This window comes from Vicugna pacos, chromosome 2 (genome assembly GCF_048564905.1).
Source record: "Vicugna pacos chromosome 2, VicPac4, whole genome shotgun sequence".
NCBI classification, from domain to species: Eukaryota; Metazoa; Chordata; class Mammalia; order Artiodactyla; family Camelidae; genus Vicugna; species Vicugna pacos.
In genome coordinates, this window is record NC_132988.1 from 69,688,732 (window position 1) to 69,702,896 (window position 14,165).

Sequence of the window (14,165 nt, forward strand, 5' to 3'; positions counted from 1 at the left end):
TCAAGCTTCTGGAGTGATCCTGTAGGGCAGGATATTAACACTTGTGATATAAGTATGAATAACACTTGGCTGTGAATAATTGCTTTGATCCCTGACAATAGAATACTTTGGGGCTTTTTTTAGTAGTTAAACACACACACACACACACACACACACACACCTCAGCCCCAGGTGAAATTGTTAATGATCAAATAATTGAAAGCTAATTGGTCAAATCAACAATTTATTTGCAACTGAATTGACTGGACAAGAGCAGTCTTTCCAATCAATGATGTTAATGCAGTAACATTACTGTCACCACGAATCAGATGATCAGCTTCTTACGCACCTGCCATATGTCAGGATGGGGGAGATTCGGGAGTAATTCTGATTCTTAGGTAAGTTCTACAACAATTTCACAGAAATTTGTAACACCTTGCTTTCTTTCAGAATTTGTGTTTTTGATGACAAATTCATTTCAGTAGATTATGCTTTGCTTGGTAGGCAGTATTTTAAATAATTTTTAAATTTTATCACTAGCTGTAAGTGAATTATTCAGAAGTGTCTGGGCCCCAAATAGTTTCTGATATTGATGTGTTGATAATGCCTGTGTACAGTCGATGGTTTCCTATTTTACTGCATTTTAAGCAATTTTACTGTAGTTTTTTACTTTTTAATCTTTTTCTATATTTAGTACTTTTTAAACAAGTAGTACCTTTCCTGGCTTATCTATGTTTTCATCATTTTTAATTGATTTTTTTCTCTTATATCTTACATTTAAGTGGCTTCACAAAGAAAATATAAGATAGGTATAGAGAAATGGCTTGATACTTCTGCAGTGTGTATTAATGTAAATACATGAGAAACATTTTATTTGCTAATAATTTGGGGCGGTATGGCACCGTTGACCATCTTTGCAGAAATACATAATTATTCTCTAGTTTCACTATAGTTTGCAAAGAGAAAGTGGGTGTATTTTGCTAAAATTCTTCAAAATCAATGACAAGGTCATTTTTAATGGGTTTGTCCTTCCTATCAACTTTTAAAGCTAAATTGTTTGTCTTTAGATCCTGAAACTACATTCTTTACCACCACTAATGAGACATAGTGGCCATGAGTCAGACTAGCTGGAGACCCTAAAGGAAAGCTGAGGTTTTGTCACATAATGAAGGTGATGAGGAAGCGGCTTGGGAAATCCAAGGACAAAGATGATACTTACTATTTATTGTGAATTACTCTGTGTGGGGCCCCAAGTGAACAGCTTTATTTGTATGATCTCATTTCTCAACAGCAGTCACACAATAATGTTTGACACTTCTGCCTCTTATTTTACAGATGAGGAAACTGAAATCTGAGATTACCCACGTTCATTCGGGTATGAAGTGGAGTTGAAGCCTGAGTCATTCTGCCTTTCCAGTTTAAACTGGTAACTAAGTGGCATAACAGTGTCTCCCTGTTACATAATGAAACACTTTCCTCTGTGATGCCCTGTTCTTCCCACACTCCAGACTTGTGGGTGATGTGCTCCCACCAATACTCAGGGTCCAAAGCTGATGGCAGTTTTTCTTTAAAAACCACTCTGGGATTGCACTTTTTCAAAATAGAAGGGCCCTTTGTCCTTCTTGTACTGTTAGGCAGTTTAGATAGAAATGAGCACTGGGCAGGGGGAGAGGAGGGGGAAAGGAGCAACCCAGAAAATGGCAGCGTGTCTGCCTTCAGGAAAAGGGACTCCAGAAATTTTTACTTTCTCTAAATGAGGGCCAGTAAAAGAAGCCGGCTAAAATCAAAGTGCTGCAGCTGCGCATGGGGAGGGGGACGTGGTACAACTTGACCCAATGAACCTGCCCAAAAGGGGATGGGCGTGCCAGAGCGCAGGGAACCTGAGTTGTCCATCAGTCAGTCAGTCATGAAACCAGGATATAAAAACGGGAAAAACAAAGGAATGGCACCACCTTTCCTCTCTTGGATTGGCCTGCTCCCAATTCTCGGGAGTGTACTTTTACTACTTTTTCACTTTACTAATAAAAATCTTGCTTATACCATGCTTTTTGTCTCTCATCAAAAATTCTTTTTTTTCAGGTGACTGAGAACCGAGGTAATTCTTATTTCCCTCTTCCAGGTAACAGTACAACTACCGTTATTGCCATTTTCTGTCTCCTCAAGTTCTGCGGGATGGACTTAAGCAAAAAGCCACCCCCGTAACCTCTTTTTTTATCTTTTTAAAATTTACTTAAGAAGTATTATGATATACCCTGAAATGAAAATAGGAGACACTATCATCTTATTTGAGCCTCTTTAGAGAAAGTCCAAGCAGCACATGAACTTGATACTATTTCACTTTGTAGGAGGAAAGAACAGGTTTCCATTACTCTGTGATGACTCTAATGATAAACTCTCGACTGAACCAGGTCTGTATTTTGTTAACATTTTATTGCTACGTGCTCCCAATACAACAAACAGCATCAGTAGTGTACACTTTGATAAAAAGGATTTTTTTTAGCTTAGTAGAAAAGGAAGCTCAAAGGTCAGAAGTGTAACGAGTATGTACACCTTTATGGGAGGTGAATGTGTGTGACCGGCTTTCTCTGCATTCCCCTGTGGACCAGACTTACGCACATGCAAGCAAACTAGAGAGAACTTCATTCCGGGGAAATTTTTAGGAGAGAAAAAAAAGGACTTCTACTCGAGGCTCAGGGATTGTTTTGCAATCTGGAATTCACCTAATTCATTTGACTTTGAAAAGTCTTGCACAAAGTAGCAGCGATTCTTTAGAGGTACAGAGTCAATAGGTGAAGCTGTTGTTTTTCCCATGGTTATAATGTAAGAGTCCTTGCACATTCTGTGCTTTGCGAGGTTAACATACCTACGTTTTAGTTTGCATAGTGTACTTTTAGCTAGTTCAGGAACTGAACTCAAAATGATTTTGCTGACATCACTTATCTTCCTTTTTTCTTTTAAGTGTAATCCATGAAGTACTTATCTCTTCCACATACTTAAAAAAATGTTTCTAATTCACTAGTTCATTAAACAGCTAGCTATCTGCGTCCGTACTATTTTATGTGTCATTGAAGGGGAACAAGTTACCAACTTTGCACTAACTACTTTAAAACTGCAAAAGGTGTGCATGACATCAATGTTGTTCAATTTTAGCTCTTTGATTTGGCTGCTGTAGTTTGCTTAAATTTCTTCTCTATGCACAGAACAAAGCATGCATCTCTAATTATGTCTCTCTAGTTTACCAAAATACGTCATCGATATTAACGTAAATATTTAGTACATAAAAATACTATAAAGGAAAAAAAATCAACTTTTAATAAATATCTTCAGTTCTGAATTCTATATACAAGTACTTTACATCTACTCCCTGGAGAGAGCATTTCTGGCTTCACTGTGAGTAAGGTGATCACTGACATAAATTACTAGCACATTATTGCAGTCAGATGCATTGTGGTTGTGGACATTTGGATATGAACCATGCGGAAAATAAATATCGCAACTGTTGACCAATGCTTTCTTGAACCTGCTTCCAGAGCCCTGAAGCCTGACTATACTTGTCAATTGTGGTTCAGTGATGTCTTCCTCGGGTACCAACATACAAATGATCTCAGAACATTTTTCCTTTGTCGTTATCACAGAACCACGAGTATACCTCTTTGTATATGTCGACCAGGGGAAAATTAAAAACAACACAAGAACGTAGGACACTTCAGTGGCGTCTACTGAGGTCCTGGTAAGAGGATTCAGTTCTGCTGTGCACAGGCTCCTTAACTGATCCCTGGTCCCTGTGACTACAAGTCTACTAAGATGCCAATCTTATTCTTTTTTATTTAAAGTATGGAAGGTCAATAGGTAAGCTGAAATCTCTATATCTGCAGCTTATCTGTTTGTTTCCTTTTTCTGTAATTTAGGTATCACATTGTCGATTAAACAAAACCACACGACATAAACCCATTGTACTGTCAGTGGTGGTGATTCTAACTTCTTCTTTGAAAGAGTTTGCTTTGAAAATCAACCCATAGAACGTCAAATAAGGCAATACTCAATGACAGGCACCCAGAACATCCAGAAATGTAATAGAGTAAACAATCATTTGAGAACACATCTCTTAAAATAATACTGATTTCTGCAATATACAGTATTTACACAACAGCTGCAAATGTGCTCACACAATACTTCTAATATAGATAAATAGGAATACAAGTCTAAGAAATTCTTTGCTCCATTTTCAAAACCTTTTGTTAAAGTGTAAACCATTGGCACCTCTTTTTTATTTTGACCGTAACTTAAAAAAAAAAAATCAGCTGATATGCACAGTTGGCTCCAGTCCCTTCTTGGCTTTAGAAAGTGACCAACACATTTAGCAACTTTTACTTTCCTTCGGTTAATAATCTTTGGTGCTTTCTTCCAAGAAATTCTGGTAAACGAGTCAATGCAGAACAAAAGGAGGATGAAAGCAACTAGAAAGTGAACCCGCACTTTTTTTGTTCTTCCACTTGCAGAAAAAAGGAGTCGGCGATTTAGGGAGAGCTCCACTTTAAATAAGACGTATGCACCATGGGGAGAGGGAGCTTGTCCCGATTTTCCTGATTGCTAGCCTTTTCGGTTCATTTTCTCATCTTTCCGAGGTGGATGATCTTGTTGGACGTCTCCTGTCAATAATCTTTTCTTCTTTCTTTGAGGTTCTTGCCTGAGAAGAAGCACCTATGGAATCACTAACTGCAAGGAAGGGGGCAGCAGCCATTTGTGGAGATGAACTGAGGTGGCCACTCTCGGTGGGTGGGGAAGCCAGTCTCAGAGTGTGACTTTCTGCTGGCTGAGCTCTCCTCTGGGGGAAGTTAGCACCATCTGGTTTACTGTTTGGACTGAAAGCAGCATATGCATTTGGGTCTCCCACAGAAGAGAGCCTACTCAAAAGTTTCTTCTTCTCGGCAGGAGTCTCTGAATAGTAAGGAACCAAAGATGTAGGCATCACTAGAGATCCGGGGAGGTCACTGGGGTTAAAGATAGCATCGTCTTGAGTCTCAGCAGCTTCTGGAAGGTAGGGAGGTGGCAGGGTGCTACTGCGCTTGCTACACGACTCACAACATAGCTTGTTATAACCTGGTATGGAGCAGTATCGGGCCAGCACCTCCATCTGACAGAATATGGACTTGTCTCCCAAACACGGCTCATCTGCAAAGACGAAAAGAAAACAAAATAATACATCTCAGCATAAAAGGAAGGCTACTTGGATGGAGCTAGAGGGCATTATGCCAAGTGAAATAAGTCAGAGAATGACAAACGTTGTATGATCTCACTTATATGTGGAATCTGGAAAACAAAACAAAACAAAACAAAACAAAAAAACCAAAACGAAAACAGAATCAGAGATACTGAGAACAAATGGGTGGTTGCTAGGGGAGGGGGCAAAATAGGTGAAGGGGATTAAGAGGTACAAACTTCCATTTATAAAATAAATACCACAGGCATGTGATACACAGCATAAGGAATACGGCCAGTGATACGGTCATGACTTTGGGGACAGATGGTTGCTAGACTTATCCTGGTGATCATTTCACAATATATGCAAATACACTATGCATAATGTATGCAAAATCACTATGTAGTACATCTGAAACTAACAGAATATTGTACATCAACTAATTTAAATGTAAAATGAAATAAATATAAATAAAAATAAATAGGAGAGAAGAAAATAAAATTGCTTATAAATATAAGAAGATTTAAGTAAAATCTGACATTGATGGAAGTTGTTCACATGAGTCTTTGCATTAAAAATATGAATGATAGGATGAATTTGTAAAATAAGTAATCCTCTATGTGCAAAGCACTTGAATTGACCAGCATTTTCACAGGTCCATCAAGATTCTTCAGACCATTTTTTTTCTTCCTATAGGAACACACATCTGATTTTAGAATGAGAAACTAGAAATCATTTTATCATATTTTCAAGATATAGAGGGGTATCTGTTTTGTTAATTTTATGGTATATCTGTCTTTATAATAGAGTGATCTCTATATTAAATTTAAAATCAAAATAAATACTAAAGACCTGTTGGAGCAAATTAAATCTTAAAACTATGTTACCACAAGAAAAATCAAGATACCATTTTGATCTGGAGAATATTCTCCAGAATGAATGCAATAGTTTTATGTTTACTGTTGAACATTCTCAGGTTATTTGCTATTTGAAAGTACAAATCTGAGTTAAGTGTACCAACTTTCTTATGAATAATGCATGGTTCTTGAATTTAATTTCATTGAATTGCTAGTACTTTCTGTTTAAATAAGACTAAAGTCACACTCATAAAACCCTTGGTAGGTGTGTGTGTACATAGTATTTCTATTATTTTAAAATTTTACTGATTATAGGCTGTAAGAATTAGATTTCAAAAAAATCCAAATATTGAGCTCATGAAAATGTTAGTTTGTACTTATTTTCAGCCATTCCAGGGCGTATCCTAGACAGAGTCCACACACACAGTCCAACACGGAGATAGTGATCTGATACCCGGTTAACAAATGCAAAGAATTGTAAATTGTGGCATTTGTGTAAGAAGACCGCTTACAACTGCAAGGTGATACTGGGTAATTCTATATAGCTAGGTGAGAAACCTGCTATGTAACTCGCCAAAGAAATTACATCCTTTTTCTAAAGTTTGAGGGGGAAGGAAAAAAGAGGAGGCTCAGTTGGTAAGGCCAGTGGAGGCTAAACCTGTACTTTGTTAGAGTTGCAATGCCATGTCCACGTCCCAAACTGGCATTTATACATCTATGATACAGCATGATGTATCTGAGTATTTCATATTAGCTAAGGTAATCATCTAATTGGGTTGTAAATGCCTGAGAATCACATTAATGGGTTTTGCCTCAAGCACCAGTTCCTTATCATATCTGAATTACTTTTTCTATGCCTATAACATTTTTCTTTGGCTTAAGGTAGAGAATCAAGCAAATTCTCGCTGGCAACTGGGCATATCTGCAGAAATATATAGCTATCAGTTTTTAGGATTTAAAGCTTACTCACAAAGTATTTAGCTTCCAGGGGAAGGTATAGCTTAGTGGTAGAGTGCAGTGCTTAGCATGCACAAGGTCCTGGGTTCAATACCCAGTCCCTCCATTAAAAAAATAGTAAGAATAAATAAATCTAATTACTTTCACCTCAAAAAAATTTTTTTAAAAGTATTTGGCCTCCTGGCAGTAATGCCTAATAAAAGTAAAATATTATGGTGACAGTAAACTTTGCAGCTTCTAACTGGGTAAAGTTTGTTCTTTGGGCTTTGACTTGTGTTTTGTACTTTCAAACATAGTTTCCAGAGAAAAATGATTAAATGTGTAAGTCCTTTGTCTCCCCCTCATGGTCATATTTGTTCATGCCACCCCACATTTCACAAGAAAATGTATAATGAAATAATCCATAAGGTTTCTTTGGAAGCCCGAAATTTCCTCACGAAATAAGACATTTGATAAAATAGTGCCTGGCCAATTCTCTCGAAAAAAAGAAAGGACACTCAGCAGGTGTCAATATTCAGTCAATGGCTTATTTATGGGGTTGGAGGCCAAGGAAAAGGCAACTTCTTTAGTTCCAAGTCTTAATAGTGGGCAAAGCAATGTCCACAGTTGTCATGAGGTGTTGACGTTGGAAAATTACATGTAAGGGGAAGCTTGGGGTGGGGGGACGGGAGGGGGTAAAGAGAGGATGGGGAGAATGTATGACACAGATGGGGGAGGGAGCAGACAGGCAGTGGAGGGAGAGAGACAGACAGAGAGAGTCAGAGGGGAAGAGACATGGGGTTGGGAAAGACAGAAGGCTGGGAAGGCAGGAGACGGGGAGGTAGGGTAGGGGAGATGGAGAGACAGGGAGTGGCAGAGATGGGGAGAGGCCGGGGAGGTGGGGAAAGGACAGAGGGAAGTGCAAGAGAAAGAAAGAGACTGACAGACACACGTGCCAGAAGAGGGGGCAAGAAGGGCGTTAGAGAGGGTGGGGGAGAGAAAAAGGAGAGGCAGGAGAGAGCAGAGAAGCAGAATGAGAGAGACAGAGAGCAGAGGTAGGGAGACTAGGTGGGAGATGGAGAGAGAGAGCAAGAAGAAAGAGGTGGAAAAGCGTGTGTGACAGACACAGGAAATGAGCAACACACAGGCAGCAGGGGACAGCAAGTCAGAGGCAGAGAGAGAGTGAAACCGACAGAGGAAATGAGAGGAGAGCAAAGTGGAGACACCAAATAAGACAAGAGGACAGAGACAGGTGCGTGGAGTGACAGAAAGGAAGGAGGAGGAGACAGAGTGATAGCAACTGAAACCATCCATACATGCTACTGATTTTACAATAGCAAACTGAATTACACAGATGTCCCTGACTTGGGATGATTCCACTCAGATTTTTTTGGGAGGGAGGAGGTAATCTGATTGATTGATTTAATGGAGGTGCTGGGAATCGAACCCAGGACCTCATGCATGCTAAGCACACACTCTACCACTGAGCTACAGCGTCCCCCTACTTAGATTTTCTGACTTTATGATAGTGTGAAAGCTATATGCATTCAGTAGAAACCGTACTTTGAATTTTGAACATGGATGTTTTCTGGGCTAGTGATATGTGGAATCACTCGTGATGCTGGCTAGGGCGCCAGTCACAGCTCCTGATCAGCCATGAGATCACGAGGGCAAAGGACTGATACACTTACAACCATTCTGTACCCAGACAACCATTCCATTTTTCACCTTCAGTATAGTATTCAATAAATTATATGAGATATTCAACACTTAATTATAAAATCGGTTTTGTGTTAGATGATTTTACCCAATTATAGGCTAACGTAAGTGTTCTGAGCACCTTTAAGGTAGGAGAGGCTAAGCTGTGATGTTTGGTAGGTTAGGTGTATTAAATGCATTTTCAACTGACTGCACTTTCAACTCACAATGAATTTACAAGGATGTAATGCCATTGTAAAGTGAGAAAGACCTGTACTTTAAAATAGAGAAGAGAGACTGCTTTTGTAATAGAGCAAGAGTAGGTCAGGCAAATTTTAGTGTATGTACAAGGTACCTATTTCGAAAGCACCCTGCTGAAGTCCCTGGAAATGCCTGGACAAATACTGGAAATGGCTTTGTGAATGACACTTATCATCTACATGTCTAAACTGAGCAATTTTAGTAAAATATTGCCAACCCTTCTCCATGGTTATGCCTTTGAATTATGAAGTTATAAAGAAAATCAAACAGAGAAAATGAAGGAGCTCCTACGAGAAAGCTGACAGACACCACACATACATGACACCGCCCTCACCCCAGCACTACCACATACTGGGAACCAGGGAGTCTGCAGTGGTTATAGTATTAACTGGTGGGGGACATTGCCACAAACACCCACCTTAAAGAGCTGGATTAGGCTGATATTTCAAGTGTGTTTCCCTTTGGTCATTTTTTCAACAAGCAAATGGAAAATCCAGATCTTTTCCTGAAAGGAAATTCTGCTTTTTGAGGCTTCAAAACCATTCTCAGAATAGTGAAATCAATCAGTGTCACACCTACCATTACAGGGAGGCAGCTGACAAGCACGGACAGACTCGGGCTTTTCGCCTTCGCAGTGGTCACCCGCCCTGCAGAGGACCTGCCTCACTTCCGTCCCTTCACCGCAGGTTACTGAACACTATGGAAACAAAGGCTGTGATTACAGACATTTATTCCACCAGGCCTGTCTTTCTTCTTTCCCCCGTGTGCACACGTATGCACACACAAGCATACAGACACACAAGCATACACATAGTGCTGGAGTTCTTACTCTATGACGCAGTGTTATAGTGACTTTGGAGACAGAGAACCCTCGGTACATACCCTAATTCCATCCTTTACCAGCTTGAGCGTCTTGCTTTTTTTTCTGAAAGCCTCATAGAATTGTTGTAGAACAAAAGGAAGGCAAAGGAGACTGTATGTAAAGCAGTTTGCCTGACACGTGGTAAGCATGGGATGCCAAAGAAGCCATTATTCTAATGTAACACCTGCCATAGTTCCTAAAGACACTAGTGGAGCCCATTTTAGGGAGCTGATCATGGATCAGGGCTTCTCATTCTTTCACTTTACTTACAGGTGGCGAATTTATTGACATCCTATGTTGGTTAATTCAACCTCTTTGGAACTACTATAACTCTATTCCCATCAATCTGTTTCTTTAAGGAAGGGGCTCACTGCTCTAAAACTAAGCCCAGAAATAACCATGCTACTGATCTCGGTGGGAGCGGCAGAGGAGGGACGCTTGTGCCAGGACTCGGAAGAGAGTGAGACATGAGTTATCCTCGTGGTCCTGTGCAGGCACCTTCTTTTGCCTGTTCCTTTCCTGCCCGTCCTGCTCTCTGCTCCCTCCTTTGTTCTCTGCCTGCTTTTTGCTGCCCTCTCCTTCTATCCACTCTTCTATGACCCCATGATTCTTCATTTAGAGTCTTTAGAAATATCAAAGACCTGTAGTTAATACAGGCAAAGAGATACTGATTCAGCCAGTCACCAAACAGACAACATTGGGACAGGCACCAGCTAGGCGCTGGGGAAGCAAAGCACATGGTGTTTGAGAAATGCAGTGCATGGATTAGTGGTGAGTGCAGGCTCAGAGACAGGAGTCACGGCACACTGCTGTGATCAGTAAGCCAGAGGTAGGCGTCTTTGCCTTTGGGATGCAGAGGAAGGACTTTGGGAGAGGCACCCCTGGAAGGTGGTATTTTGGGCCATGGAACTGAACCTTGGTGGATGAAGGTGAGCAGGTTAGATAGGAAGAGGGGAAAGGGTAGGCCAGCCAAAAGGCAGGAAGCTGGAACCATCTCGGTCTTTGAACAGTGAGAAGTTTACTCAAACTGGGACAAAGAGTTGGAATAAAAAAGATCTCGAACAAGAAAAGTAATAGTGGGACTTACTTGCAATGTATACAAATATCAAATCATTAAGTCGTACACCTAAAACTAATATAATGCTATAGAGTTATACCTCTATAAAAAGAAAAACAGAAGAGTTCCTTTGCATGGCTAAATGGGACCGAGCCCTGCATCCAGGGTCAGGGATTTGGAATGTATCCGGGAGAAGTGGTGCAATTAACAAAGACAGGAGACAGATCAGTCCCCATTTAGATGCCTCTGAGTCAACAAAATACCCAAACCTGGCTTTCCCCCAACAACTAATCTTACATGCAAACACTGTCTTCAAATATTAATTGTTCCTAACCTGCAGGGGCTTAATGATTCCAAATTGCCACAGTTTCTCAATTCACACAAAGCCTACCTGATACTAAAACCAGATTAAAGCTTCACAAGCTCACACGTGCGCGCATGCACACAGAATCCACACACCCACCTCGTTCCAGGGCCCTGTTTTCCACTGGGCCGGGCAGGGCACTCTGTTACACGGCCGGCGGCTCTCGGGACGGTCCCCGACACAGTACTTGCTGTGCACAGAGCGGTTGGTGCCGTCGTGGAGCGGCTGGAGGCAGCGCACGGTCCGGAGCTGGTAGCCGGAACTGCCGCAGGTTTTGGTGCAGTGCTCCCACGCCTCCGCGGCCCAGCTGAGGGTGGAGGGGGTGGTTAAGAGTGAACATCCTGCCCCCAAGCCTAGCCTTTTCTGCTCTGAGTGACGTGCCTCCCAGGGGGGCGAACTGCAGTTCCTGGGGCGGTTTCAGAAAGATGGATGCATCAAGCAAAAAGTCTTCGAATTTTCTGACACCTTTATTTTTCATGCCTTAATATTTTTCTGCTTCCCAGTGACTCTGAAACCTTCTTTTCTTCCCTAAAGGATCATCTACAGAGGATTTCTGAAACTCATCTTAAGGTTGTCCCGTTAGATTCAGGCCATGATGATGGTTTTCAAAAATAGCACCAACTCATTCTCAGCTGTATTACATCGTGGTGTTAAATATCCGAAAGGAAATTAAGAAAAAGGGATCCATCTGACGCCTGCTACCACAGGCTGATTTGGCGGCTGCTGCTGCTTTTTCATGACCTCACGAGTTTACTCGTGTTTTAACATTCTGACTGCAATTACCGTTCCCCCTCTAGAGTTGTTGCTTTGAAGGCTACCTGGCATATCCACCCTGTTTGGAAAATTCAGTTATTCATATTGGCCCTTACTGGGCCTGACTAAAAGGTATAAAGGTCGTGTGCATCCAGGCCTGAGCAGAAACTGCTACTATGAATGCACCTGATAGAAATATTTCCAAAGAGATACTAAAAAAAAAAATTCCCAAGGGACAGTTCCAAATCCCAGTGTCAATGTCAGTCCCCCTAGCAGTCTCCAGATTAGCTGTGGCTACAACATCACAGACAGCTCTCACTATGGATGTCCCAAAGGGCTGTCACCGTGATCAGTCTGTCAACATTTAATGGAGGCAAATTGTTTGTCTTTTCCAAAGTTACTTTCCCTCTGCAATTTTTTTCTTTCTGTATATATGGAGCAGAAAAATATAAACAGGCGAAAACCTTGGCAGTCTTTGCTATTCAGAGTTTAACACCGCCTTAGCTTGTCAAACTGGCAGCGAATGGATTGTGGCAACTAAGAAATTTTACTCAATTTTGAAGCTCTCGATAGTGACTCATTTGAAGACAGGCATTACATGAGAAGTATATTCTTCACTGTCATAGATAATTTTGACTATCTTTATTCTCTCCTGAAATTCCCAGAATGACAAATAAAAACTAAACAAAATGGTATACACCAAAAAAGGCAAAAAAAAAAAAAAAAACTGAAGAAGAAGCCGTCAAAAGACCATTTTGGAACCTAGAGAGCAGTTGGATATATGGCGACTAACTCAGCAGACCTAAGAAGGATAAAGTGAAGTCGGCAGTATAAGCAGAGAATCAAAGGGATGTGACTGCAGGACCTTAGAAATGTACGGGTGTTAGTGGCCAGAGGTGGAAGTGTGGCTGTGAAAATGGGGATGGGAGCCCTGTGTGCCCCAGGCAGTGAGTAGGCTGATCGCAGCCTGATCTTCTTGCCCTTAGCTGGCTTCTGTCTTGTAACAGGATTTTTTCAGTCTGTGGAGTTGGAATGTAAGGCCTCTTGAAAAAGATTGTCTCTGTGCTTTCCTGAGAAAGAATGATAGTTCTGGTTGAATCAGTCCCACAGGGTTGTGTAACCGCGTATCCAGAGCTAAAAAGCTGGTGGCTGTTTTAAAGAATCAAGGATTATTATATTATTAAACTTTGGTAAAATTTTCTAACTTTATAGTCTTCCTACATGGAGAAAGAAAATAAAATACTTTAAATCAAAAAAAAGAAAGAAAGAAAGAAAGAAAGAAAGAAAATGGGGATGACAGCAAAGCTGAAAGCAGAGGCACTGGTGGGAATTCTATTTGCAAGGAGTTAGGTCTCCTGTTCCCTGTTCTCCCCGATCTCCTTAGCCCTGTTGGGTCACTACCCCTCCTCTGACCTAGAAGAAGACAGGAGAGTTATCCTCTGTAGAAAGTGAAGCAGTCTTTTAACTGACGGACAACAGACACAGTCAAGAGAGAAGAAGCCCACAGAGAAAACAAGGGGTTGTGTAAAAGCCCACACGTGGAGTGGCGAGGTGACCCCAGATGCCTCTACACACACAGCTTCTACCACAGCTACTAGACAGGCTTGCACCCCAGGTAGGAGATCGATTCTGTTCTATGGAATCTGATCATGTCATTAGAAAATCCCTAAATGTACAAATAATTGAGGGTCTTTCAATGACATAGCCCAGTAGGTTCACCCCACAGTGGAGCCAACCAGCAAACAAGTATGGGGCATAAGGAAGCTTCCAATCAGCCTTTTAATGCTGCATTCTTCCCCTACTCGCAGTCTTATTGAGAAATAACTGATATACATCACTGTATACACTGAAAGTGCACAGCATGATGGCTTGATTTACATATATTGTGAAATGATTACCACGACAGTTTAGTTAACATCCATCATCTCATATAGACACAATAAAAAGAAAAGAAAAGAAGAATTCTCCTTGTGATGAGAACTCTCTGGGTCTACTCTCTTAACTTTCCTAGGTATCATACAGCAGTTTAATGCTGCATTCTTACATGCATGTGGACAATCAGTGATCACGAGGCACAGAAGTCTCTAATACAAATGATGAAAGAGGGGAAAAAAGAAACAGAAGAAATAATACACAAAAAAAGGAAATAATCTCTAAGAGCCTAGAAAGATATAAGAATATATCATATCCGTGAAATA

The 14,165-nt window shown here is 40.9% G+C and overlaps 1 protein-coding gene across 15 annotated transcripts in view; it reads right to left on the reverse strand.

Annotated features, from left to right (window-relative positions):
• Positions 1 to 2,390: 2,390 nt before the first annotated feature.
• ADAMTS3 (ADAM metallopeptidase with thrombospondin type 1 motif 3) overlaps positions 2,391 to 14,165 on the reverse strand; it is a 486,980-nt gene continuing 475,205 nt past the window's right edge. For all 15 annotated transcript variants that reach the window (XM_072941169.1, XM_072941192.1, XM_072941176.1 and 12 more), the window contains 3 exons: positions 11,314 to 11,521; positions 9,511 to 9,628; positions 2,391 to 5,151 (listed from right to left, as the gene is read on the reverse strand). In XM_072941169.1, the coding sequence (XP_072797270.1) occupies positions 4,592 to 5,151; positions 9,511 to 9,628; positions 11,314 to 11,521 (886 nt within the window). In that variant the 3' untranslated portion in view covers positions 2,391 to 4,591. The remainder of the gene's footprint in view (positions 5,152 to 9,510; positions 9,629 to 11,313; positions 11,522 to 14,165) is intronic.